The sequence below is a fragment of the Opisthocomus hoazin genome, chromosome 22 (assembly GCF_030867145.1).
Source record: "Opisthocomus hoazin isolate bOpiHoa1 chromosome 22, bOpiHoa1.hap1, whole genome shotgun sequence".
Taxonomy (NCBI): Eukaryota; Metazoa; Chordata; class Aves; order Opisthocomiformes; family Opisthocomidae; genus Opisthocomus; species Opisthocomus hoazin.
This window is the reverse complement of record NC_134435.1, coordinates 7,174,882-7,201,321: the sequence shown is the minus strand read 5'-3', so window position 1 is coordinate 7,201,321 and position 26,440 is coordinate 7,174,882. Positions and strand designations below refer to the sequence as shown.

Sequence of the window (26,440 nt, the reverse complement as noted above, 5' to 3'; positions counted from 1 at the left end):
TCCCACTCCCAGCTTTCTTCCTCTGAGTTTGCAAATCAATTGCACCCTGTTGTTTTTTTTTTCTTTTTTAGAAGGAAAACGTCTCCCATTCCACAACCCCATTTACCCTGAAACACACTGGTTTGGCTTTGCATAGTTTCTTAAAGCAGAGATGGGGACAAAACAAGAAATGTCACCAGCAAAAGCTAGATCCATACCTTGTCAGACCATCTCCAAGCACGAGTGTGCATTGGCCAGTTCAGATAAGATCCAGTGTGGGACTGGATTGTGAAAATACAAGGAGCAAATGAAATCCTAGTTTTAGACTCTCACTGGAACAGATCTGGAATTTATCTTCTCTCTTTATTGCAGAGATTAAAAAATTTTTAACAGTTAAAAGTCTAGCAGTCAGAGAACCCTAATACAGCTGCAGCTTGCAAAAGCTGCCAGACTGCAGTTGTGAGTTTGCAGGATTGAAAACCAAGGCTTGGCACACCACCACTGCTAACACTAGAGAAGAGAGTCAGTGCAGTACAGGTTACTACAGACTCCTGATTTTGAAGTTATGGCCCCCAAGCCCTTCTGAATCCAACCTGTTTTTAAAGTCACAGAGAACTTGGTGGCTCAAAATGCTCTTGTCAAGGCCTTGTGTAGATAACATTTGTGTCTTTAGGAGCCTCAGCTCAAACTTGCATTGTATGAACAGGTCTTTGAAGGCAGGGTCACACCAATGCCAGGCATAGTAACTGTCCTTAAATTCTTCCAGATAGATCTTGTGTCGGTACTTACTTAGCTCTACTCTTCTGGAAGACAGCAGGTTTGACTACTGCAGACTCTCTTGATATGAGATGCAAAACTTCCTAAGGTGAGGTCCTCATGCTGCAAGAGGACTCCATGGTGTCATTTGTGAAGACATACATAGCAAAATATCTTGTGCCTGTTGTAAACATGCTTAGGCCTCTCAGCTGCTCAGCCACAGTGGTTTAATCACAGTTCCCACACAGGATTTGTACTTTAAAAAATTCAACGTTTTTGCAAAGGGTGAAGCAATGAGCCTCACTTCCTCCTGAGCAGCTTTCTTTGGCTTATTATACATTTGCATTGCAACACTGCCTGTAGTCTTCAACCAGCATCAGGCCTCTGAACCCACAGGCAGAGACAGCTTTTGCCCTGAGCACATTGCATGTCACCTGTGGGGTTTTTGGGTTGGGGTTTTTTTTTTGCTAATCTAGGCAAGTTTACACCAAATTTTCAGCCTCGGAACATATCTATGTTCAAGTAGACACCATATACCCATAGGGAAGCAATTCAATGGTGTCTTTTTCCATCTTGGAAATCAAACCTTCCTGCAAGGTTGAGGATGAGCACCTAGCACCAGGGGTCACTTGTTCCTGTGTAAATGGCAACAACAGAGACTTCCTAAGCCAAAATCATCACTCTGCAGATCTTGTGGACTCCCATAGGGTCAGAAGACACATTGCCAGCCTCACATTTTCATCTTCTGCAGATAAATTGCTCATTTCCCTCTTTCTACCCCAGAAGCCACAAAGGTCCCTAAAATATTCAATTTCCTTTCATCCTCAACACAACATGAGTATCATTTCAGGATGATGCTCCGGACACCTCCCAGCCCAGAGACCATATTGCTGTATTGAAGTCAGGCCCCCATATTGCAGGTACCAATAGCAAAGGCTGGAATGACCAGCAATCGGGAAACAAATACATCTATCCCCTACACACCCAAAGGCTCTGCAGGAGTTATGTGATCACATGACGCTCATTTAAGCCTCAAATTCCAGACTGCTCTAATTCTACCTGCCTTTCGGTAAAATTACACTGTCAGAGTACCAAATATGCTCCTTGCTATTTGCCATGTAATTAAGCAGTAATTGCTGCCCAAGGCTAATCTTAGAGTGTATTTTTCCTGCGGAGCTCAGTGCCAGAGTTCACATTTGTAATTTAGTGGCATGCCAAGGAGCTATACCTAAACTCACAAAAGGATTTTCTCCACTCGTCATCTCTCTTCTACTTTGGTGGCAACTGGGATTCTGTATTCAGAGATGTTTGGGCTGGGCAAACAAATTAGCAGAGACCAGCCTTATTAGGAATTCACATGGGTACTAGTCCTGCCTCACAGCGGGAATGAGATGCTGACTACTCCATTTCTGGACGCCAAACCCTCCCCTCTACACTAAAACCCTCCCCAACACACTAAAACCTTCTCTTTCTACTCACACAGCCTGGCAGCCTCCAAAGAAGCTGAAGCAGCAGCACGATCTGCCCCCAAACCCATGTCTCCTTCCGATTTCTTGGATAAGTTGATGGGGCGAACTTCAGGATACGATGCCAGAATCAGGCCAAATTTTAAAGGTATGCAAAACCCCTGCTTTTTCAGCTTTGTTTCAGTTTGGTACTGAAAACCACATGCAATCCCCATGAATGCTCCGCTAACTATTTAGAATACGAACAACCTTTATGTTCATATGAAATACGTACAGTAATGAGAGATTTGGCACTTAGGTCCCTTATAGTTGTCTGGAAAGACATCCCATTTCCACTCAGAAAGGGAACAATCTTGTGACATCTTTACATACAGGAAACACTTCAATATAGGGATCCTGTCAAACCAAATGCTGACCAGCAGGAAGCTGAACCTTTTATAATTAGGAAAAAAACTTCAACTTTTCACCCGGGTCACTGCCCAGGGCACCTTCTAGTAGTGGGCAATGCTCCCCCCTTACACCCACTCAAGCCAATAGAAGTGTCCCCCAGCAGCTCCAGAGGAATTCAGCAAGATGCCAGAGACAGGTCTGGCCCATCACTGCCGCCATAGCAGAGGGGCTCTCAAGCTAGTGCCCAAAACAGCTCCATTTCACACCTGATTTCCCCAGCTCACCCTGCACTCACTGCCAGCTGAGCAGCATTGAAGCAGGCCCTAGAAGAGGTAACAGAAATGCTCTTACTGCTTCTTGAAACACCTCTTCTAAAAAGGGTAGGTTTTGTGGGGTTCTTTTGTTTTCTTTTCAACTGAGCTCCTGTTCCCAGAGCTATTTGCCTTTAACTCACTGCCAGAAATAAAGTCGAACCTTCCCCCTCTCAGCCACTGTCCAGCCCTCTTCAATGCTCATTTCATTCACTTAGTTTGTTTCCTACCACCAATTCCTCCTCACTCTGATAGTCACTGGCAGTGCTAACATAAGGCTCCCAGGACCTATTAATCATGGTGACAGCACCTGCCATCCAGCTTCAAGCAATGAGCCTTATTCCTGGGCTTTTATGTCCAAATATAGGTGAGAAGCTGCTGTCCTAGTAATCAACCAGGCAAGAGAAAACACTGCTGTTTTCATCCATATCACAAAGTTAGAAAAAAAACACACCTATAAACCTGCTACCACTAAATTATGCACACACAAAAGAAATTAAACTTTAATATTTAATGAAATGTATACATTATCTTCCTGCTGAAGGCAGCTGTATTGCATTTTTATTTGAGATAATTTAATTTCAGTTTTATTTCAATGAACTACACCTTCCCCACAGGGCAGTTTTGCTGGCTTAGCCTCCCACACATAAATCAGGCTCCAATTTATATGGGGAGGCATAGGAGGTGTTTTACAGAGCTTGGGGTTGTAGCTCTCAAAGCATGTCATTTAAATTAACTGCAGTAACTCATAAGGGCATTTTAATGGCTTAGATCTAAATGAAAATAATACCAAAGATCCGTCTCAGATTGATTTTTGGGGAGGGGAAGATTAACAAAAAGAAGATTGCAGCTTTTCCATAAATGATGCAAAGTCTGGACTTAGCTGGGAACTCACATTCTGAGAACAACGAAGAAGCATTTGGGTTTTGCTTTAAGTCAGTAACCCAGGCAGGGACAGAGCTGGACCCAGCAGGTATGGGAACAAGGGACCTCTCACCCAGGCTGTACCCTTAACCCTGCTGCTGGAAAACTATTCCTTCAGAGCTGCGTCCCACTGCAGAGGTGGCACTTTTCAGTGGCAGGGAGGGAATTTTCTAGAACCTCACACAAGCTAAAACAACAACAACAAAATACCCGCAAAGCACTCGCAGTTGCCCTTGGACACTGTGGGAAGAGCACAGTCCCTCAACAAGAGCTGGGCTGTGCTAGGGACACAGTCTTCATGTGCACTGGGTCAAGCTCATCCCATAGCCAGCTTCACTAGAGCACATCAATAAGCACAGGATCAGGAAGAGCAGGGCCAAAAATCTTCCACGCGTGTCAGAGGCACGAGCACTTGCCATCAGCCAGGAGGCCAGCTCAGTGCTTTTCTTATGCAGTGCCCTCTGGGAGGTGAAATCATGTACACATGGACCATCAATATGGTTCATGAGATGGATCCAGAGAAGAAAACTATTACTCCTGAACTCAGTACAAGCACTACAGAAGGTATATAACAAGCGCTATAGCCGGATCACATGTATGCTTTCAGCTGCTTGATAAACTTCAGAAGCTTTCGGATAAGAGGGGTTGGTGAACGAGGAAAAAAAAAGACACCATTTTGTACCTGGTGTTTTAGCCCATGCCTACGTTTAACAGTCTGGAGAAAGAGCCGCACAGATTGAACAGTACGTGAGCTGCTGCTGCTGCCCTGGCAAAGGGCTGTCTGGGAGCTGGTTAGACAGCAGCCTACTGGGATTGCCTGGGACTCACACCAACAAAGTCCCAGCTATAGACAGCATCACTGTTAAGTGGCTGCAATCCTACTCCTGCAGAGGACAGGCACAAAGTTTCAGAAGAGACCAAAGTAGAAGAGAAGAGAGAAATAGAAAGGATCAAACCAGCTCCAATTGTTACTTAGTAATCAGGAAATCCCATTAATTTCCACAGAGGAGGAAGTTTGCACTGATTAGAGTCACAATCCTCTCATTAAAGCCATTCCCCACCCCCCAAGTATTTCATCCTGCAGCAGCTGCCAGCCTGCAGACTTGGCCTCAACAGGCAAGAGTCACTCCCCCGGCAGGCTGAGCCATCAGGCAGTGTTTGAGATGCAGACACCATCCTCGTCTCCGTAAAGGAGAGGGGAACAATCTAAAAATCCACACTCGCCTCTTCCACAGATCTGGTCTTCGCAGAAGCACCTGTCATGGGGACAATATGAGACTATTTCCCTCGGTGTTAAACAGGCACCTTGGCTCCTGGGGAGGTTCCTCTGCTCTCTGCCTGGGCTGCCTTTCCCCACCACACACTGGGCAGCACTAGTAAAAGGTCCTTTGGGAGTCCCCAGCGTGGAGGCCCCTTTTGCTTCTCCTCTCTCCTTGCTAAAGCTCTGCAGAAATCCTCTCATTTTATGTGGGCAAGCCACTGGTTTGCCAGGCATCAGATACCACTCTGGTTCCAAAAATGTTCTCCAGCTTTTCGTATTGTGCTGAACTGCAGCTCTTGGCACCTCCCTAGGCGCGAAGGCAACATTTCCACCTCAGATTTGCCAGGCAATATCCTGATCCACTTCCAGTCATACTGATACTTTTGGGCACCAGCACCACACAGACTGACACCCAAGCCCTCTAACCACAATCTTTTCACCCCTTCATCCTCACTCCTTCAGTGACCCTTTAACTTTACTAATACAAGCAGGATAAGCAAAGCTTCAGTCTGAAAGAAAATAAAGCCCACAGAGACACAGCCCAAAGTCTGGAAGCACTGTCTCCCAAGACTGGCCAGCCAGAGAATTTCTGCTGGCAGAGCCCTGAAGCTTTCTATCCAGCTGTGAGCCTTCGCAGACACCACCGTTATCACATGGGGTACCTGCTCCTTTACCCAGCCTGATCCCTACAGCACACTTCGCTGCACTGGCTCTATAGGGAGCATATGGTCCCAGTTCAGAAACATTTAGATGCTTTGAATGAGTATTTTAAAAGCATAGAGCTCTAAACAAGAGGGCCTGTCAATAGGCTTGCAGCTCTTTTCTGGGATACATTGCTATCATGTTCAAGGTGAGCTTGCCACACATACAGCAATGTCGAGATATCTAGAAAGCTGTCCTTCCTGACTGTGACCTATCCCTTTTCATCAAAATGGTTCACAGAAGTATATAAACACTCTCCCAAACAGGAGAACAGAGGCAAAGCAAGAGCATCATCTGATGTCAAACTGGCATCAGACACAAGACTAGACTAAGTTGGGTCACCCAGATCTTATTCCCATACTGACCCCTCAGTCGCCCTATTCCCACAATAGGTTTTAATACCATGGAGTGGAAATACTTTCTCATATAAGCACACAGTGAACTGCTGTTCCAATCTGTATTTGTCATGCAGGCCCACCAGTGAACGTCAGCTGCAACATTTTCATCAACAGCTTTGGTTCGATTGCAGAAACAACTATGGTAAGTAAAAAAAAAAAAAAGTAAAAATCACAGCCCAGCTGCTCAGCCCCATTGCACTCCCAGCAAATGCAACATTACCCTCCCCTTTAGTGTGACCAGATGAAAATATTATCTCCTTGTTCCCAAGTTTACCTAACATTTGAGTAAATTAATGGTCAACACACAAGACTCACACTGCATGTAGCTGAAGGTCACACAGCCTCTATCTGTATCTCCGTGAAAACACCATACAAAGGGTCGAAAAAGGAGACAAATAGTCTTTTCTGAAGACTTGCCTAAGGCTCCAAGCTCAGAGGTAGTTGCAGCTACTTTGTATTTAAGTGCATATACATCCAGAATTTTGAAACAACACTTTAACTGAAAGGAAATCAGCCGAATTCAAATTCAGTCTGCACCAGATTTCAGATTCCCAAAGACTAAGACTATCACTAGACGCTTATTTTCTTGGAGACATATTTCTGTTAGACAAAGATTTTTAATAAAAAAAAAAATCAAACCTAATATTTGCAAGCTAAGGCTCTCTTCAGACGAAACTAGTGAACATGGCTAAAGGCTGTATTTAATTGGCAAGATACTAAAATCACGAGGAGATAATTGCTCCATCTGAAAACTATTAACGATTAGTTGTGACATAATCAGTGAACCGCAAAGGAACACTCAAGAGGTACAGTGCCTTACCTCTGTGCTAATTAAAGCTAATCCAGAAATATGGTGTTTAATTACTCTTTGGTAATTCTTTTTCTAGAAAGATGTTGAATAAAGAATGCAAGACTCCAGCTTCAGGAGTTTTGTACAATCAGACAGAATGTTACAGACTTTACATACAGATCCCAATCATTGGCTTTAACAAGTTACTTGTAATGCACACCACTACCAGAGGAGATCAACAGCTATACACCTGGTGTTACAAGTCTCTTCTGACACTACTATGTACTCCATTATTTTGAAAATGTTTGGGGTTGGGGGCAGTTCCAGTAGTAGGAAAAATAAGCTGTTACTCTGTCCAAGCACAAACAAATACATTTCAGTTGAATTGCAGAATTTGTCAGAGTTCTTAGATGAGACACATATTCATGGATTCATCTGTACAGAAAGCAAAAATAGAAGGAACTAGAACCAAAATACACATCTGTTCCTAATATACTATTTTACTGGATACCTCCATTGGTGTTACAGGCAACACTGTGTTCCTAGGCAGTCCGGCAGAGACAAACCACAGAGCGCAAGCGAGAGGGGCAGGCCCACAAGGGATCCCTGTGCAATGTACAGGGTACATTACAATGACATGTTTTTCAATATATCTGTCCTACATTGCGAGATGCATCAGAGCAGTCATACCAAGACACCACAGGATCCCTGTAAGCAGGACACTCTGTAAAATTAGCATAGACCAGCATGAGAGAGAGATGCAGTTCACCTCCAAGACATGCTGCAGGGACTTGCTATCCTCTCCAGATGCCGCTCATTTCATACTCTATCTTCCATAGAAAAAATTCCCATGGGAACCCAAGAACACCCTCTGGGCATGTTGCTTTGTCTAGAAATACCCAAGCCAGCTCTGACAAGCTAGTTCAGATGTCAGGCAGACACAGAATTGCACACAACCTAATATAATGCACTTCTTCGGGGACAGCTATTTTGCTTGTAAACACTGACGACAACACAAGAAACACAGGTACTGAAGCATCTAAAAATGAGAGCCCAGCAAGTTAGCAAATCCCAAAGACTGCTCTAACTTGATATTCACTCTGCAGAGAAGCCAATGTCTCCTCACTCTTTGAGGATGCAGCAGGTCAAACAGGCAGCGTCAGCTCCCCGCCACAGTTTCCAGGCAGGACAGAAGGTCCTATCATGCAGGGATTTGGAGACAGACCTGACTACTTTGAATTCAAACAAGTGATCAAATATCTGTGGGGGGAAAAGCTTGCAGGGGGCAGAGCAGGCAATTCAACACTTTATCATAAAGAAAGCAGTAGTCTATCATTAACCCCTGGGACTGATCATGGTCACAGTTCCCCAGCTGCTTCACTGGCCAAAAAAGAAAGAAAAACATTATGGTTTAAACCTCAATTATCAGGCACCTTAAGCCTGGCCACATTGAGGTTCTGAATACTACATCACCTTATATTTGGTTACTATCACACTACTACCCGCAGGAGAAGAGTAATAGGTTTTTATGGCTACCACACATGCAATTAAAGAAGGCTTTAAAATATCTCCATAGTGGGGCTGTTAGTTCCTACAGAAAAAAAAACCCAAACCACCGCTACCATTTAAGCTTACACTGATTTGTGAGATCTAGGCAGTGTAAATCATGAGGTCACCATACAGAGGACTAGAGAAATTGGAGATGAACACTCACTTAGAGCTTGAGGCATCATGGAAGGCAGAGAAAGAGGAGAAAATACAGGAAAACAGAACAAAACAGGCATTTGATGCAGCCACTTGGGTCTACAAACCTCAGAAGGTAGAACAAGTTGGGGCCAAGAGAAGACACATACTTCCCAGAGTGGACAGAGAAGTGATAACTGCCCCACAAAGGTTCAAAATGAACAAGGCAAGAAATGGAGACCTGAAAACAGCTGCAAGGTTTGGGGGGGAAGACAAAGTCACTCATCAAACTGAATTCCCAAAAGCAGAGCTGAGTTAGAACAGGGGAGGTAAACTCCTTTAAGCATCCTGCAGAACTGGAGACTCAACATAAAAGCCTCTAGTTGTGTACATAATTGATTGGACATTTATGTTAGATTTGAGCTCATAGCTTATATCCATCAACCTCACTTGCAACCAGCTCTAATGACAAGGGAACCTGCAATTGGGAACACATCCCTGTGAACCCAACAAGTGCTTCAAGGGGAAAGACACTACCAACTACAACTGCCGGACAAGTCCAGACAGCCTCCTTCTGTCCCAAAGCATTACTACAATAGTGCATCCAACAGCAAGGGATTCTAGAGGACAAACGCAAGATGCACTTGCTCTCTCCATCCACTTACTTGTCTTAAAAAAAACAGAAAACCCTTACCCCCAACCACAAGCTGTTAAACCTCTTTTTGCTCTTCAACAGCGTAAACACCTTCCCCCAACCACACCAGAGTAGGAAACCTGTCACAAAGGTACAAATTCTTCATTCAGCAGAAGTCAAGCACCTAGGGAACAGGGGCTTGATTTTAGGTCAATAAACTGCATCAGCTTTGGCTTTTCTTTGTAGCATGAGACAACTGCTAGGATTATCCAAGCATTTCATCTAACAAATTTGCTGCTATAATAGCAAACTTGGAATTAAGCAATGTTTTTGATCTCTCTTCCAATGGAAGGTGCTGTCTTATGGATCTCTCACTGGCTTAGTTGGAGGAATTGAGTATGCAGTGAAGGTGCATGGAGAAAGAGGATTTTTTTGGTTTTTTTTATATCATCACCTAGAGCTGCTAGGAGCTGGACTCAATGCTCAAGATGACTGCTCCTAGTCCCACATTTTAAAGAGGGACCACATGCAGCCAACAAGAGTCTAAAAGAAAGAAAACCACAAAACAGCCAGAACAGGCTCCCCTAACACAGTGTACATATGCAAATTTATTTCTGCTGATTTTATGCCATTTGAAAAGAGCAAACCAAATATAACCTTCCAGTCAGTCACAACACAGCCACAATTAGTCTCCCAGCATCTCCTAAGGACAGGAGAAGCTGGAGGCTGCACGTGTCCAAATGTTAAGCACTTGTTTAGAGACATCTGTACATGAGCTTTCCAAGGAGATGACAAACCTTCCTGCAAAACAGACCAAGCAATTCACTCCAGCCTCGCAAGCCACAGTGCAGCAGATAGCAAATACAACTGATTAAGTGCATGGGTCACATTTAATACTGGGCCCACTCACCCCAAGGCCAGCAAAAGACTGAGGTGTCAATGCACAAAGCTTCTAGCAAAGGCAAGGTTTTGAGCTCAATTTTCTGCAGTCAGTCATTCTTAAAACCAATCATCAGTCCCACAGAGATGATAAGCGTGTAACAAGTCACGCAACACAAAATGAAAAGGTTTTCACAGCATCTCACAGCCTGCTGCAGTTTCAATATTAGACCTGCAGCATTTTGGCCATCTCTATTGCTGCAGTTTATTTTCACACTGATTAAAGGAGGGAATAATAAAAAAAAAACCAAAACAAAAGCCCACATGAAGTGGGACTGTGCAACTTTAACACAAAGACACAAAAAAACGAGCTGAAGAACAAGACCCCACTGCTAAATTCCTAAGCTTGAAATTCAGGATAGCAACTACAGCCCAACCCCCACCAGCAGCAGCCCCATCCTTAGCCCAGAGGGATATGCTTTCCCCTCCTTTTGTAAAAGGCCCCAGAAAAACTTTCTGCTTTGAGCTCCAGAACAAAACCTCATACAAATTAAGCACCAGAGTACTGCTCCTACCCCTTCCACAGACCTACCTTCCTCAAGCAACAGACTCCCTCCTCAGCAGCACCTCCAACAAAACTACTCTTCACAGCACCTCTTCCCCTTGGCCCAGCTGTGGCTTTCACACCAGGCTTCAAATTGGCTACTAGGCTACAGCTGTGGCAAGGTAACGAGGTCACTTATTAACCCTTCCAAGGGCTGCTCTCAGTGTGTTTATTTTATTGTAAACAGTCTCTTCCAGTTCTGCTTTGCAGGGCAAGTAGCCTTAAAAATGATTATTCATTCCCTTTCTAGAGAATGAACCAAATGTCAATAAAGCCACTTGTGCTCCACTGTCCATGTGGGATTACAGATCCCCTCCTGAGGGACTTCAGTCTCTACCCTGTCTTTTTCCATCAGCAAAACGTAAATTTACCAAAGTGAAGTCTCTGGTCAAAACTTTTCAGTGCAGAGACTGGTCTGACAAAACCCCCTACTGAGTTTCCTAACAGCCTCCATCTCTTCTTCACATCACTACCTCTAGCTGCCACTGCTGTCATCAGCTCACTCATCATCAGATGCCGAGACTGCGGTATCTTGGGAAGGAACAGTCTGAAATGATCTTCTGTTTCCTTGGCTCCTTGCGAGGCCACTAAGCAGAATTTCATTTCAGCATTATCAAATTGAACTACTTTGATCACTTTAGTTATTTTCTTCCTGCCCTGTGTCATTTCCCCCTTGGGAGCAAAATGCCTTTGTGCCAAATTGCAAAGGCCCCGAACGACTTCACCCGAACGACTTCACCACAGCGAGCTGCTGCCCTGCACTCCCAAGCCAGCCAGAGAAGCAGGCTGCACAAGATAATCAACGCCTGGATGTGATTGGCACACAAATGAGGAACTCAAGCGATAAGAAGGATATGGAGAAAGAAGGGGGTTTTTGCTGAGTTTGCAGCTCTAGTAAAACCTTTTTTTTTTTTTATGAAAGTTCACATCAGAAATTGGTCTGTTCTGTCCATCATTTAGGAATAACTGTGGACTTCTTGGTGGTGCTAAATCAGATCTCATACAACATCATCCAGGAGAAACACTGTATATCTCCAGGTAGCCAGTGAATGAGTGTTGTTTGGCTCCTCACCTCTCAGCTTGACTGCAATGCCTTGGCACGAAGCTTTCAACACACAGGATCCTTTAGCTGGTGCAGAATACTGTAGCCCTTATTTTAGGCTATGTCACAGCCACAGACATACCCCATTTGCTCTCCATGCCTTCTGCTGGCTCCTCAGGCAGTGTCATGTCCAGTTTGCAGTCACAGTGCTTGTTTTCACATTTATGCTCAAATAAGCCTGGACAGAAGAAATCTAAAAGGCTGCTTAGCACCTTCAATATTACAATGCAGTGCAGGTGTCTGTCATTAGGGAAAAGGCATCTGGGAGGAAATAACCGCTCCCAGTGGCCAGGCCAGGACTGTGGAATAAACCCACCGAGAAGAAAGATCTTCATAAACACATACACATCCCCATATAGATAAAATATTGATGCCCTAAAATGGCAAAGCCAGAGAATTACATGCAGTGCGGGTATTATATTTCTTTGTCCTTGCCTTTTTTATATCACTACATAAATTCCCAGGTGTCTATATTCCAAAACAGAAAAACATCCACTACAAACACTTGTTTCCAAAGGAGGAGCACAAGAATAGTGTGCACCAGAGTTACTCACCACACTGCTGAACATCCCCCAGACAGAGGTAGTGCAGTGTCTCACACCACACATCCACGACTTGCCCTTGGAATCTTCCTATGTAGGACATGAGTAGAGGACCCTTGATCTCCAGAGGTGAGTTAGGAGGGGCCTTCTCACAGCCATCTACTGTGAAAAGCTAATTTTCATTTGGCCCACAAGCACGAAATTAAGATCCTTCATCATGGTGACAAAGATCATGGCAGTCATTCTGTCTATGGCCTCTTATGTTTGCTGTGGTGGCAACGTAAAGCACATTACTCTTCTCACTCTTTCATTTTGGCAAGTTTTGCAGCTGAAGCAGTGAATTTACTCCAGCAGCAAAGCTTATCCACAGCAACACAGGCTGTTGCAGAGAGATTGGCTCCATTTCACCCTCTTCCAACACTCCATCAGGCTGAGAACACTTCTGGGCAGCTACCACTGAAGTTTCTTCCAAACACGAGTTTAATTTGTGTTGTACACGACTTAAGCCCCCAACTGGAGCTGACCTGCTAGCATTCAGCTTATTTGTAGCTGAATAAGCAAAACAACCTTTTGCTTTCTACCTATTAGGTCAGTGACATTGATTTCCCCTGACTGCAACGCTTGCAGATCTTTACACACAAAAAAGGGACAATCAAAAGTATACAAGCTGTTCGGGGAGCTGCTGCTTGTCATGGGAAGTGGAGATTCAGGGCTGCTTTCCTATTCCAGGTTTGCATGATTGGCTAGTCGTGTGCTGAGACCCTGGTTCCCAGCTGTCCACAGCTATTCATATTTTCACAAGACACATTATTCAGGATGGACAGAGATGAAAAAGTAAGTCAGAGGGACCCACTAGGACTTGTGAAGGTGACATTCACAATATCAGCAGAAGGAGAGAGTGTTTGAAACTCTTTTTCATGTTCAGAAGTCTGCTCCTTTTAGCATCAAGTCCTTGGAACACTTGCTGTTGTCACAATCATTAATGTCATTAGCACCTTCTGTGCTACTAGGATGCAGATGGCACTAAGTGGCCTGAAACAGATTCCAGACCATGGACTCGGCTATGAACATAGCCATCCAAAAACACAAAGCATCCAAGACACAATCCTCTCCAAAGCCTCCAGTGCGGCTGGACTCCACAAGAGTCATGCCCTCCCAGCCAAGAGGCTGTAGGTTTGTAGTCAAGCAAGCATTTGAGGCAGCAACATCAGAAAGGCTCTCCTCCTTCAGCTCTAGAGCTTTGTATTCTCCAGATGGAAAAAAGATCTGATGACAGAGTCAGGGAGGAGCCCTCAGCGGTGCCAAATAGTGTCACTGAAAGAAAGTTCCTAGTGCCTGCAGCAATTATTTAATACCGGCAAGCACGTCAGACACCCTCCATTAACTATCTCTTAATAAAAGTCTTCAAAGTACATTAGTATTAGAAAGGCACCGAAGAAACCCTTAATCATGACAGCAACTATTAGTTTGGGCCAGGGCAGTGAAATTGGTTTATTATATGCTGCTCTTCAGACGCAGTCTGCCTCTATACTTAGAAAATGTCAATTAATTTATGGACATGGAGCTTTTATCCCTCTCCTGATAGCTGGCACATCCTCTCCCCATTTCAATTTGTTGGCTCACTTTCTTACATGAAATTCAGCAGAACAGGGGCATGCAGATCACCCTGGGAAGCTATTGGTCAGACAGGGAGACCAGGAACTGCCTTTAATTGTCTAGGAGAGTGTCTGAGCTTGACCTCAGCAGCCAGCCTTGGCCTGGGGAACTCAGGGGAGCTGTAAGACACACGGTTACAAGGCAGATACCATTTTGCACAGTGCTGGGGCATTAGCTTCAATTAAAGAAGACGGCCATCCTACAAAATCTGTAGCATTTATGGCATTTTGACATTACAAAGGGGAACCCAGAATTCTCACTTCGGATTAGGAGAGCAGACTTCATGCACATCCCTCCCATGTTCACATACTCTCACCAAGGGCAGTTGCTTACGTCAGTTCGTCTGAGTTACTCTTATACTAGTGAGCGCACAGGCAATATCCCTTCCACGGACTGCCTCTCTCACTGTGCCTTTTCTTTTCACAAGTCTGGAGGAACCACATATAGTCACAATAAGGGATTGGCTTCGATGTCCTTTCCCCCTTAATCCTCTGCAACAGTCATCTTGCTGACACCAGCCCTTACGACCCCTGCAACTGAACATCGCTTCTCCAGCCCCCGGGTTCAGACTAGAGGTCTTGACACTTCACACACAGCTGATGATTGCTGTGGTGGAGGGATGCAAGGATAGGCAGCTGCTCATGCTATGAGATAGCTGTAAGCTACAGAGCTAAAAACAACAACAGCTTCTTGAGAAATTATGCCGAGAAGGCTTGCCATAGCTTGGGAACATTGGTCAAGACATAGTTTGTTTTTGAGAATTATTTTAGTACATGTTCCCCAGTTCTCAGGACTTTCACTCTGAGCGCTAACTGCTTTTATCTGCTCCCTGCTTACACCGTGCAGGATTACAGGGTGAACATCTTCCTGCGACAGCAGTGGAATGACCCACGGCTGGCATACAACGAATACCCTGATGACTCTCTAGACCTGGACCCCTCTATGCTGGACTCCATCTGGAAGCCTGACTTGTTCTTTGCTAATGAGAAAGGGGCCCATTTCCATGAGATTACCACGGACAACAAGCTCCTGAGGATCTCCAGAAATGGCAATGTCCTCTACAGCATCAGGTGAGGTGACTCAATGGGAAGAGCTCCACCAAGGTGGGGGAGGGCAGAGCTAAACTCCCACTGTTCAAGCTTGAAAAGAGAAAGTGGAGACTTCGAGCATGTCATTGGATAAAAGAAATTGAGGGGTTTTAAGTGGGAAAGCATCCAGTTAACAGTGCCATAGCCACATGTTGGAAAGAGACCTCTGGAGGTCTCCAATGCAACCATCTCATGACAACTGACAACAACAGCTCAGGTTTGCTGTGGCTTTGTCTGGCCAAATTGAAATGCCCCATGGATGAAGATCCCACAACCTCTGTGCCAGTGTTTCATCCTCCTTTTGCAGATTCCTTCGCACAGATATCACTGGAAAGTGAAACACATCCTTATTTCTCCAACCAATGTAATTTCAATTTTTCTTTGAGTTCAATACAGCTACACAAGATAAAAGAAAGAAAAAGGTCATTAACCAGCTCCCTCATCTGGACCTTTACATCCAGCCTTAACCTGTGCTTAAGAGCAGTGAGGCATACAGTTCACCATTTGCATGTCTAAGCACGCCTTTGTGGGAGCAGAGTAATGTGCTATAAGTGAAGATGTTTTTCTCCAGCCACCCCAAGAAGAAGAGTTTGGAAAAAGTGTGGAATATTTCTGAGAAAGTGCCACCAGCTACCTGAGCCTCAAGTCCTAATTTTGCATTAGTAGTTTCCCTTTAGAAGAAAGCATGCAAAACACCATTATATTTCTTCATGGTTAAATAAGAAGATGCCCATCAACAACTGGGCAGCCTGGCAGTGCTCTGTCACACCCCAATGAAGAGCCTGAGACAGAGATAATTTTTCCTGTGCCTCATGTGCCCTTCCTGAAGTTAGGATCTTGGAGAAGGATGGTGCTTTCAAAAGGCATGGAGACTGTACACCTTGCCTCTGGGACAGTAGCGACCATTGCATAACTGGGGTTACTTCCACACACCTAGGCAGCTCTGTCCTCATGACCTGCTAAGACAGAACTATGCCTGGGAGATTTATTTTCAGAAACAGTTTTCTTCACAGAAGGGAAAGAAAAAAATTGAGTGAAAAAGGGAAGATGGAAAATGCCTCCTTACATCAGCTGTTGAATCCACGTTGGAGCAGAAGGATGTCGGTACTTCATCCAGACAGTCACCACTTGCTGCTGCTTCTACAACAGGCAGAAAAGTGATAACCCGGAAGGTGTTAGTCAAGGCATATTGAGATCAGGGGTTGGTCTGGGAAGGAATCTAGCTCATCTCTACCTTTCTCAGTCCAAGGACTTCTGCTCCTCACGAGTAGATTCCTTAAGATCCCTAATGTAAAATTACTGGAGGTATTCTACTAGCAGAAGCCTAAAACCAGCTGTACTACATGAAAACTGGTAGAAGCCCATGAAAACCTATGTTTTGAAAGCTGCAGCATTTCCTGACAAAAAATAAGGGAAACAGCAAGTAGAGCTCTGTGGCTTTGTCTCAGTGTAACTCTTCCCATTTATCCTTTTGTCACTAGATGTGAGAATCCATCAGTGAAGCTGAAGAAATTGCACTGAAATTCTCACACGAAATCAGTCCAATCCCCCACCTTCACTTCACTTCCAACCCCATCCACTCTTTGTTTTAAACCAATTAAATTCAAAACTTCATCAGCTTTAAGAGGGAAAGTTTAACTCTGTCTTGAAGGCTTTTTCATCTCGCGTATAATGTAAATTTGCCTCAGGTACACACACCCCATCTCACACTGCAGCTCCCAGTGGCAGCCATGGGGAAGAAAAAACAGCGTGGATCTGTAAAATGGAAAATAAACAGCTTAATTCTGCAATGTAGACAGCCTCCATCAAACATCAAGGTCGTTTCAGTCTAAAGACCAGATCCCTGATGGCCAAAACAGTAAGAGAATTGCCACACATGTTGGCTGAATGTGGAAACCTCACATCTCTTAATTTCTGAAAATAGGTAGGTAGTAAAACTGCCACTAGCAACTTGCCAAGGAGCTTGGCACAGAGTCTTGTTCCAGATGGGTTTGCAGGAGCACAGAGGGAGAATAATGGGTCACCCCAGCCCTGGGGTTGCTCTGCAAAACAGAGCAACGACTCAGCAGGGGACATGCAGCAATGTGGCTGAGGTGATCACCGCTTTCAAGGCAAAAACTTGAATATCTCAGTTTTTGTTTGAAAAAAAAACAACTTTCTTATCTCCCTCATCTCTAAATGAAAAAGCAGGTTTCTTTTTACAGACATTTTCCTGCGAAAACAAAAAAAAGAGGGTATTCATGATGAAAGAGCACAATGTAAACGTAAAGTTTCCAAAAGAAGAAATAGGCTTCCCCTTTTAAAAAAAGTTTTCTGTCTAAAGTACTCTGCCGTTTTCTAACTGGCTGTTTGCTATTACTATTTGCAATAGTAAAACCCTACTCAAAACACTCACGGGATGGTGGACTTTTTCCTATGGACCCAAAGCTCAGCATGTTCAGCACTGTGTTCACCCAAAATCACCCATGAGGATTTCACTCTCTGACCCCTTCTCAGCATTCACTTGTCCAGCATGTGCTCAGCATCTCACAACCTAGCCGCAGCCACAGTCACCCCTGTTTCACATCGGGCAGATATTTATGGTAAATTCTTCTCAATGAGCTTGTCTGAAGATGTAATTGAAGGCTTATCTCTCTGATTGATCAGAGATGGAGTCCCCTGCCAGAGATGCGATGAGAAAATTAAAGTGGGCAGAGTGGTGACTCTCTTTTACTAAGGTGTTTGTTTAAATACAGAAAATGCAGTTGTTTTCATGAAAAGGAGACTTGAACAGGTCAATTCCTTCTATTGTCACATCTTCTGTCCCAACATGCCTCTAAGCTCAAGTAGAGAATTTCTTCCAACGTAAGCACTTAAGTTAAAATATCTTTCCCTCCAACAAAGTTTCTTGTAGGTCTGATGATAGAAGAATTCAGTTCCTGTCCCCCAGGAAATTCCACTACGTCTACATCAAGGCAAAAAGCTGAAAAATCTCAATACTTCAGGGAACAGCATTTTCAGCATTATCAAACCAAATAGCACAAGTCTGTCTCTCTGAATCAAATCATTTCATATCAGCTTGTTGAACCAAACAAACATTTTGAGCATGGATCACGGTATAGGGCAGAACAGCAAACTAGCGCAGAAAATGCAGCCAGCACCTAGAAGAAAATAGAATTTGAGATACAAAAGCAGAGATCTCAGGAGGCACAGCAGGAATTGTGGAAGATACAGAGATTCATATTGACTTACCACAGGGCATTTTCCCTGCAGAAAATCCCACCTAAGTCTCTCTTTTGCCCCACAGCAATGTGTGATCTTCACCAAATTTCATTTTGTTTTCTGACACAGAAATGTTCTGTTCAAAGATTTCCAAACAGTCCCAGTCTCTAGAAATGTATCTGCGGGGTCTGGAGGATGGGTCTAGGCTTGCTGCTAATCCAGACTGTTGTGAACCTGAGGCAAGAAATAAAGACAGAAGCAGCAAAGCTGTTTGGTGTGGAAACTCTCTGTTCCAGTCCAAAACAACATTTCAACGAAACGCCACCTGCAGCAGGAGACTGCCGGGAATTATATCACAGACCCAAATGTTCGGCATTTCTGATGTTTTCCAACACCACATGTGAAAACACAGACAGGGAAAAGGTGAATGATCCGTCATTCCCCCCAGCCCACCAGTGCATCTCGGGCAAGGTACCAGCCCGTTTGCAACATTGGATGTCCGAAAGGGTTCACCCACTCACCAGTACTGCAAAGTGTTTGGCATTCCCCTGTGCTGTCTTCTCTCCTCAGGATCACGCTGACTCTGGCTTGCCCCATGGACCTGAAGAACTTCCCCATGGATGTACAGACGTGCATCATGCAGTTGGAAAGCTGTGAGTCCTGCACAATTCTCCATTTTGCAGAGGAGACATGTTTTCCCTCCCCCTCTCCCCCACCATCTCCATCTCCAGCTGCAACCCATTCCCCAGTGCAGTCTTCACTGGAGGCTTGCTCAAGAACCACCTCCTCAGGATTTTCCATTCATTCAGCACGTGACATTTCCTAGAGGAGCCCTGCCTTGCTTGTCTTTACTTTGGCCTTTCACTTTGGAGGAGAAAGGTGAAAGTGCTTTCAGCTGCAAATACGGTTTTTTCTCTCTGGATGAACACTTGCCCCTTGCACATGTTGCTTATCCCAAATGAGGGGAAGACGATGAACAACTTCATTCAGAGAAAGAGGTCAAGTCTGAAAAAATAGCAAACAGCTAAATAAGCCAAAATTCAATAGCAAACATGATTTATTGCAGACAATTCATTGCACACCATCACAGCTCCAGTGCAGGTCATTACCCTAGCTTTTACCATATGCATAAGCCTCAACCCAAATCCCATTCATTACAGCATTGCCAAGGAAAGTCAGGACAAACCTGTGCCTCCAAGCAGACCTCTCCTACAAATCTGTCTCTTTCCAGATCAGTATTTAATGTTTTACATGGTATTTGTCCTCTCCTCTCAACAGTTGGCTACACAATGAATGATCTCATATTTGAATGGCAAGAAAAAGGAGCTGTGCAAGTTGCTGATGGGCTGACATTGCCTCAGTTTATCCTCAAAGAAGAAAAAGACTTGAGATACTGCACAAAGCACTACAACACAGGTCAATGCTGTTTACGCTCGGCTGCTGGGTTCATTAGAGAGGAATTTAGGACTGTGCATGTGCCGGAGTCTCTAGCTATGTCTGATAGCACTCTGGTGATACAAGCCTTGTCCTACACAGCTAGGAACAACATATATATAAATAAATGTAGGAATGTTGCCAGTAAATATGCACGCGTAGCCAACATAAAAGAAATCTTCTTGCCTCCAGTAACATCTGCATCTGCTCAAGGGTGTTTGGCCTGTACCTTCTCTCCCATCATCTTCTTTTATCTTTGATGCAAGGGAGCAGGTTAAATTTGAATGACAAAGGACATACTGCCAAGAGCTTTCTTTGTTACATTGATGTTGTACATACATATTTCAGAACTGGGCAACAGCTGTTAACTTCCACCTTTAACAAGACCCTGGTTCTAGGCAATGCAAGGAAAGTCCCCAGACAATAGCTGAAAACAGGAGACTCACCGTGCCTTATCAGTAATCTTCTAGGTTTCTCCTGTCATTCTCAGGCAAGTTCACCTGTATAGAGGCTCGTTTCCACCTGGAGCGGCAGATGGGTTATTACTTGATCCAGATGTACATTCCCAGCCTCCTTATTGTCATTCTGTCCTGGATCTCCTTCTGGATCAATATGGATGCTGCACCTGCTCGTGTTGGCCTGGGGATCACCACAGTGCTCACTATGACCACGCAGAGCTCTGGTTCCCGAGCATCACTGCCCAAGGTAGGGGACAGACTTATCTTCACAGAGGGGGAAAACGTGCACTCTCTGGTGACAGCACATAAGTAAGTCATCACACAGATCCTTTTGCTCAACATAAGGGACATTCTGGTGCTATTGTGCTAATCCTGTTTATGGGCAAGCGGAATATATTCCAGACCCCTCCTGCAAAAATTGTAGCAGAGTTTTTAAGACTAGCAGCAAAACTTCCCCTAAGATTCAGCATTCACCACAAGATCCACCACAGATCCCAGCAGCCAGGGGCTCTGTACCTTATAAACCCCTACAACAACCACACATGTATAGACACTCCACATTCTAGCTTATTACTTTTATAATAGTACTGAATTTCCCTGTTATGAAGGGCTTCTAGTACGATCAGATTGGATTACTATTTTCTTTGCCTAAAAACTATCACAATTAAGACCTAGCTAAACTAAAAAATGTGGAATTATTGCCATTGAAGATCCCAGGAGCAGTTTCAGTGGCCTGATAACACATTTTGTGTTAAATCAGCTAGATTTTGGTATCCAAGGGCAGATGTCAACCATATCATGGTTTGATCAACTCCTTCCAAAGACCTTGGGAATAACATGTAAAACGGCAAGCAAAAACTCATTGTGGTCCAGAAGCCATCTCATCTCAGTCTCTCTCTCTCTGACTCCTAGGTGTCCTATGTGAAGGCCATAGACATCTGGATGGCCGTGTGCTTGCTGTTTGTGTTCTCCGCACTTCTAGAGTACGCTGCCGTCAACTTCGTGTCTCGGCAGCACAAAGAGCTGCTCAGGTTCAGAAGGAAGAGGAGGCATCATAAGGTAATACATAAAGCATGAAGGACATGACTGAAATCTGTCCCAGCAGAACATCACTACACAGTCAACTGAACCAAACCACTAGCTCCCAGAGAGGTCCTCATTATACGGTCAGATGTTAAGAAGGGTCACACATCAAAAAGCAGGGCTACCTCAATGAATTGTGTCTCTTCTAACAGTCTGCTGACTCTAGGAGTCTAGCAAGCTGGCTTTTGTTAGCTGGCCAAGTGGTCTAAGCCAAACGGGTTGTTCTCAGCAGAACAATTTCCACGCAGCACTGTTGTGGTCTGAGTTCTTTTCATAAGACACAGCGAGAGCTGGGGGATGCAGGCTGAGAGGTGTGAGGGATGTCTGTCAGAGAACAGCATCCCCCAACACAACAGCCTACATTAACCCAGAGGTAAGTGACATCTCTTTTGTCTCTGTCATCTCCGTGTTTAAAAGCATCTGCTGCTCAAACTAACTGCAGATTCCTCCTGGAAGGAAAGAGCATTCTTCTCAGCCTTAGCCTTAATCCATGCTTATTTGCCATGACTGACGCCAGCCTGAGCATGCACCCATCACATAGATACGCATAGCCAGCAGCCTGGACACTACTAGCTTTTAGGCTCTGAGGTACCACAGCAAAGATTTCACCTCACAGGATGCATTAGAAAGAAATGTAAAGGTGACTGTGATCACAAGACCAAAGGCACTTACATATTGCCCTTCATTAACTAGTAGAATCAGGTAGGCGGTATCAAATTTTCAGCACCAGGCCTGAGAGACTACCCTCAAGCTAGCATTAAAAAAACAGTAATTTGCTACGGAAAAAAATACATAGAAAATTTTGCTGATGGGAATCTCAAGAGAGCCCTCAGGAGACCACCAAGTTCTGCCTAAAATATTCCTCACAGGTATTTTCCTACCCTCTATTTTAAAGAGCACCCCATGACCCATCCCATCTAGGACCCCCATTTCTTTGCTTCACTGTCCCAGCCATTAAAAGTCTTTCCCAGGGTCTAACCTGGCCTACAGCTGTTCACAGTGTGTGCCTGGAGAACTGCCACCATTCCAGGAGGCAGCAGGGTCTAACGAGCAGGAACCCCTGTCTCTTTGAAACTTTGCTTCTCTCTGCTTCAGTTGTCCTATTTGCAAAACAGGAGATAATTGTTCACTTGTCCCCAGCCCAGTCAGGGCCAGGAATGAAGACTGCTGGACAAATGCAAGGGAAAAGAAGTGCCAGATGAGACTGTCAGCATCCACTGACTTTGTCAGGCCAGAGTGAGACCCTGTCATCTGAAAACCAACTGGGGCTGTTTTGGTTCAGAAGGTGTAGCCTGCTTGATAGAGCCAAAGCTAAAACCACCCAACGCGGGTGCCTCACAGTACTTTTATCTCTTCATCCAGATTCAAGCATCCTGTCTGTGGAATTATGCTGTTGTATGCAGATCAGTCTGTTGATAAAACAATAAGAAGAAAAAAGCCACTAATATACAAAGGAGTTTAAAAGATATTTGCCAGAGATGTTCCATTGAACACTAGGCTGCTGTTACAATCCCTGCCCAATCTCACAGCAATTTAATTGGAACAAAGCATAAACAAAAACACTTGCAAAAGCAAAATGAACAAGGTTTGCAGGCTCATCAGAAAACTAGGAGCTGACTGCAAAGATGCAAATGGCTTAGTGCAGCTGCCAAAGAATCTAATTACTCTGTCCCAATGTCCTGACTTGTCTGGGTAGCTCTGCTTATTCTCCACACTTATTAGGTCTGTCCAAATCAAAATCTACTAGCCATTCTTCAGAGCTTGGGCCAGTGTCTGGCATTAATATAAGTGAATCCAGACAAATCTGTTTCTTACCTTCCTCAGAGTTAGATGCGAGGTACTAGCTTATTGGCATCATTAAGAGTCTTTCTTCCTCTCTAAAAAATGAAAGTCAAATCAATAAATATCCGTTACCAATACTCAGCTGGCCCTTTCAATTTCTGAGCCACCTCCTACCTCCATTCCTCTGGAAGGAGGGGAAGGACTAGACTAGAAAGATCAACTAGACAGCTCTCACTGAACCTATTACTCTGTATTTACTGGGGCAGACAGATCCTGGCATGAAGAGATGTAGGGACTGTGATGGCTAGGGAAAGTTGCTGTCCCTTTGAGTCTGGTTAATATGACACTGTCACCAGACCCACTTGGAGTGTGTCTGGAGACCCAGCCCAAGGAGGCCAGCCCAGCATGGCTGGTGATGTCTTTGTCCTTCTCCTTTGATATGGCTCCATGAAAAAGGCACCTTTAGCTCCTTTATTCAGGGTACACCACTCACACAAATCAGCCACAGTAAGTGGTCCATCAGCAATGAGAAGAGAAAAAAAATACAGTAAAATAGGGAAATAAGTGAGCTAGGTTAAACTAGATGTGTCAGTGCACGTGTGTTTCTGCAACCAGAGAAGAGCAGAGGCAGTTTTACCTGAACCCCCATAATAACCAATGATCTTAAAGGTCTTTTCCAACCTAAATGATTCTAATACAGACATGATGAGAAGGTCTATAAGCTCTGAGCATCTCAGAAAGCCAGGCCTTTGCAGCCCATGCACACATTATTATCTACATGGAGCCCAGTTAAAGCAAGGGGGATGAGTTAGGGATGAGAAGGACCTTTGCAAAACTCTCTGTGATGCCACAGAGCCAGTGGATGCCGGTCTCCACTGCGCCCCAGGCACAGCCCCTGGCACAGCCCAGGGCTCTGGCATTGCCCCGTGCCACTTGTCATGTGCTGGCAGGCACAGGGAGGAGCTGGCAGCACAGTGGGAGGTCAGAGGTGTCCCCTGCTGCCTGTGTCCCTCCAGGTCCCTATCCAACCTCACTGCAAGTGCCTCTTCCGCAGTGCAGGTTCTGGACATCTAAAAAGTAGAATGCCTGCATCACCACTCATGAGAAAATCAGACTTTTAACTGAAAAATTATCTCCAAAAAAGCCAAGAGAAGAATTTCTGTGAACTTTGAGTCCCAGCTCACAAAGCATCTGAGATGTCCAGCATCTGGACTCACCCAGCCCTGAGAGCAGCTGGATCCCAATTTTTGGTGCCTTCGTTTCCCCAAGCAGAGCACTGCCTCCTTGCAGAGGCATTGTTGGCAGGCAAAGATATTTAAGGATTGTCAAGTCTCAGATGCCAGGGACAAGAGCTGCACCAAGGGGACACAACCAGAGCAGGGAAGAATTATCCAAAGGCCTCCAAATTTGTCGCAGCCAAGACTCTGCAACAAATAAGCCTGCTGGTAGGTCACACAACACAGCCACTTGCCACCCTCTAGAAGAAAAACCCAAACAAAGGTGGCTTGATTTTGTTTGGGTTGTTTTGCTTTGCTCAGATCTGCCAGTGTGCTCTTCCTTCTGCTCCTCCACCCCAGAGTCCCAGCACAGTGCCTCCATCCCACGCAGCTACCCGCTCTATACGGGGCCATCCAGGAAAGACACTCTGCAAAGAAGAGAGGAAGGGGCAGCAGGGCACATTGGGCAGGCGGGCTACGAGGGAGGGGTCCGGTAGGTCACAGTCGGGGGACACAGTGTGGATCAGCCTCCGTGACAAATAATTAGTGCCATGGGTCTAGGAATTAGCCTCGGTGACCTGTAGTCAAGAGACTTGGGTTTCTGACCCTGCCTCTACAATTCCTTGGTTGTATTATTTTGGCCAAAATTAGGTTTTCCTGTGATTATATCCACACGCTCAATAAAATAGGGCTAAATTGTTCCGAGAAGCCTGCAAAGCCTCCACCAAAAAATTGCAATAGCATTTGCCTTTAGGCTGGAAAATGAATTCTTTTCCTTGCTCAATAATTGGAATCAGCACAAGCAGTCGTGTCTTACTGTTGACCTGCAGAAGGGCACTTCTGTTCCTCACCTAAAAGACGGCTTGTGGGGAGGGGCCGTGGGGCCTGGGGGGTCCCATGGGTCGGTGGGCGGAGGGCTGGCTCCACGCTGGCTGCAGAGGTCTTTTCCTGGACAGGTCTCGACGCCTGCGCATCCATGTAACTCCGTAGGAAGTCTTGTGCTGCAGCTTCAACTACCTGAGTTACATGGAGCCCACTCCTTCTGGGCAAGCTGATACAGCACAGGCAAAGCAAAGAAGGTGCCGATAGGACCGGGGGGGAGGGAGAGGCAGAAGCAAAACAGGGGATGCAGCTGGAAAAATGAACACAGTATCACAAACCGTTCCAATAGGTCAAAGACACCAGTGGGGTGGAAGTCAGTCCTGTTCTCCACGGGGTGCCTGGATCCCCTGATTTGCATCTGTGCATCACACAGCTGGCACCCCTCTATAAGGCTGATCTCCCAGGGGCAGAGGGTTTGTCCTAGGGCGCTGAGGTCGGGGCACGACAGAGGTGTCTTTCCCTTGCAGAGCAGGAAGCTGTCAATGGAGAGCCTTATAGTGAGGGTGCACTGTCTATATCTTATTTTAAGTAGAGTCCCATGCTGAATCTGTTTCAGGAGGACGAAGCTGGTGAAGGCAGGTTCAACTTCACTGCCTACGGGATGGGACCAGCTTGCCTACAAGCCAAGGATGGCATCTCCGTCAAGGGTGCCAACAACAACAACACGGCCAACCCGGTCCCCCAGCCGTCCCGCTCCCCCGAGGAGATGCGAAAGCTCTTCATTCAGCGAGCCAAGAAGATTGACAAGATCTCCCGCATCGGCTTCCCTATGGCTTTCCTCATCTTCAACATCTTCTACTGGATCATCTACAAGATCGTCCGCAGAGAGGATGTGCACAACCAGTGAGGGAAGGGGAACAGCTGGGAGGGAGCGAGCAATCCTTTATATATGTGCAATAGCAATGCAGCAATGCATGAATTTAAGAATGTGGCAATATCTACTAAAAAAAAAGGGGGAGGGGGGCAGGGAGGGACTTTTAATCATGTAAACTGAGGATAACAGGAACTGGGAGGAGAAAAAAAAGCTCTTGATCTGGGGAGCGCAGGGTGGGGTTAGTTTTACAGCATAGGAAGGTTTGGATTGCTCCAGCTACAATCCAAGCAGTGTAATATATTAATATATATTCATGCTTAATTATAATGCAAAAAGAAAACAACTAGAAAAAAAAGAAAAACAAAAAAATCTTTTTTTTAGCCTATTAACAGCTTAGATTCTCA

At 45.0% G+C, this 26,440-nt stretch overlaps 1 protein-coding gene across 1 annotated transcript in view; it reads left to right on the top strand.

Annotated features, from left to right (window-relative positions):
* GLRA1 (glycine receptor alpha 1) overlaps positions 1-26,126 on the top strand; it is a 39,745-nt gene extending 13,619 nt beyond the window's left edge. Inside the window, exons 2-9 of the mRNA XM_075441506.1 lie at positions 2,219-2,349; positions 6,262-6,329; positions 14,924-15,147; positions 18,937-19,019; positions 19,645-19,782; positions 20,291-20,505; positions 21,171-21,317; positions 25,755-26,126. Of these exons, the coding sequence (XP_075297621.1) occupies positions 2,219-2,349; positions 6,262-6,329; positions 14,924-15,147; positions 18,937-19,019; positions 19,645-19,782; positions 20,291-20,505; positions 21,171-21,317; positions 25,755-26,069 (1,321 nt within the window). The 3' untranslated portion in view covers positions 26,070-26,126. The remainder of the gene's footprint in view (positions 1-2,218; positions 2,350-6,261; positions 6,330-14,923; positions 15,148-18,936; positions 19,020-19,644; positions 19,783-20,290; positions 20,506-21,170; positions 21,318-25,754) is intronic.
* The last annotated feature ends 314 nt before the right edge of the window (positions 26,127-26,440 follow it).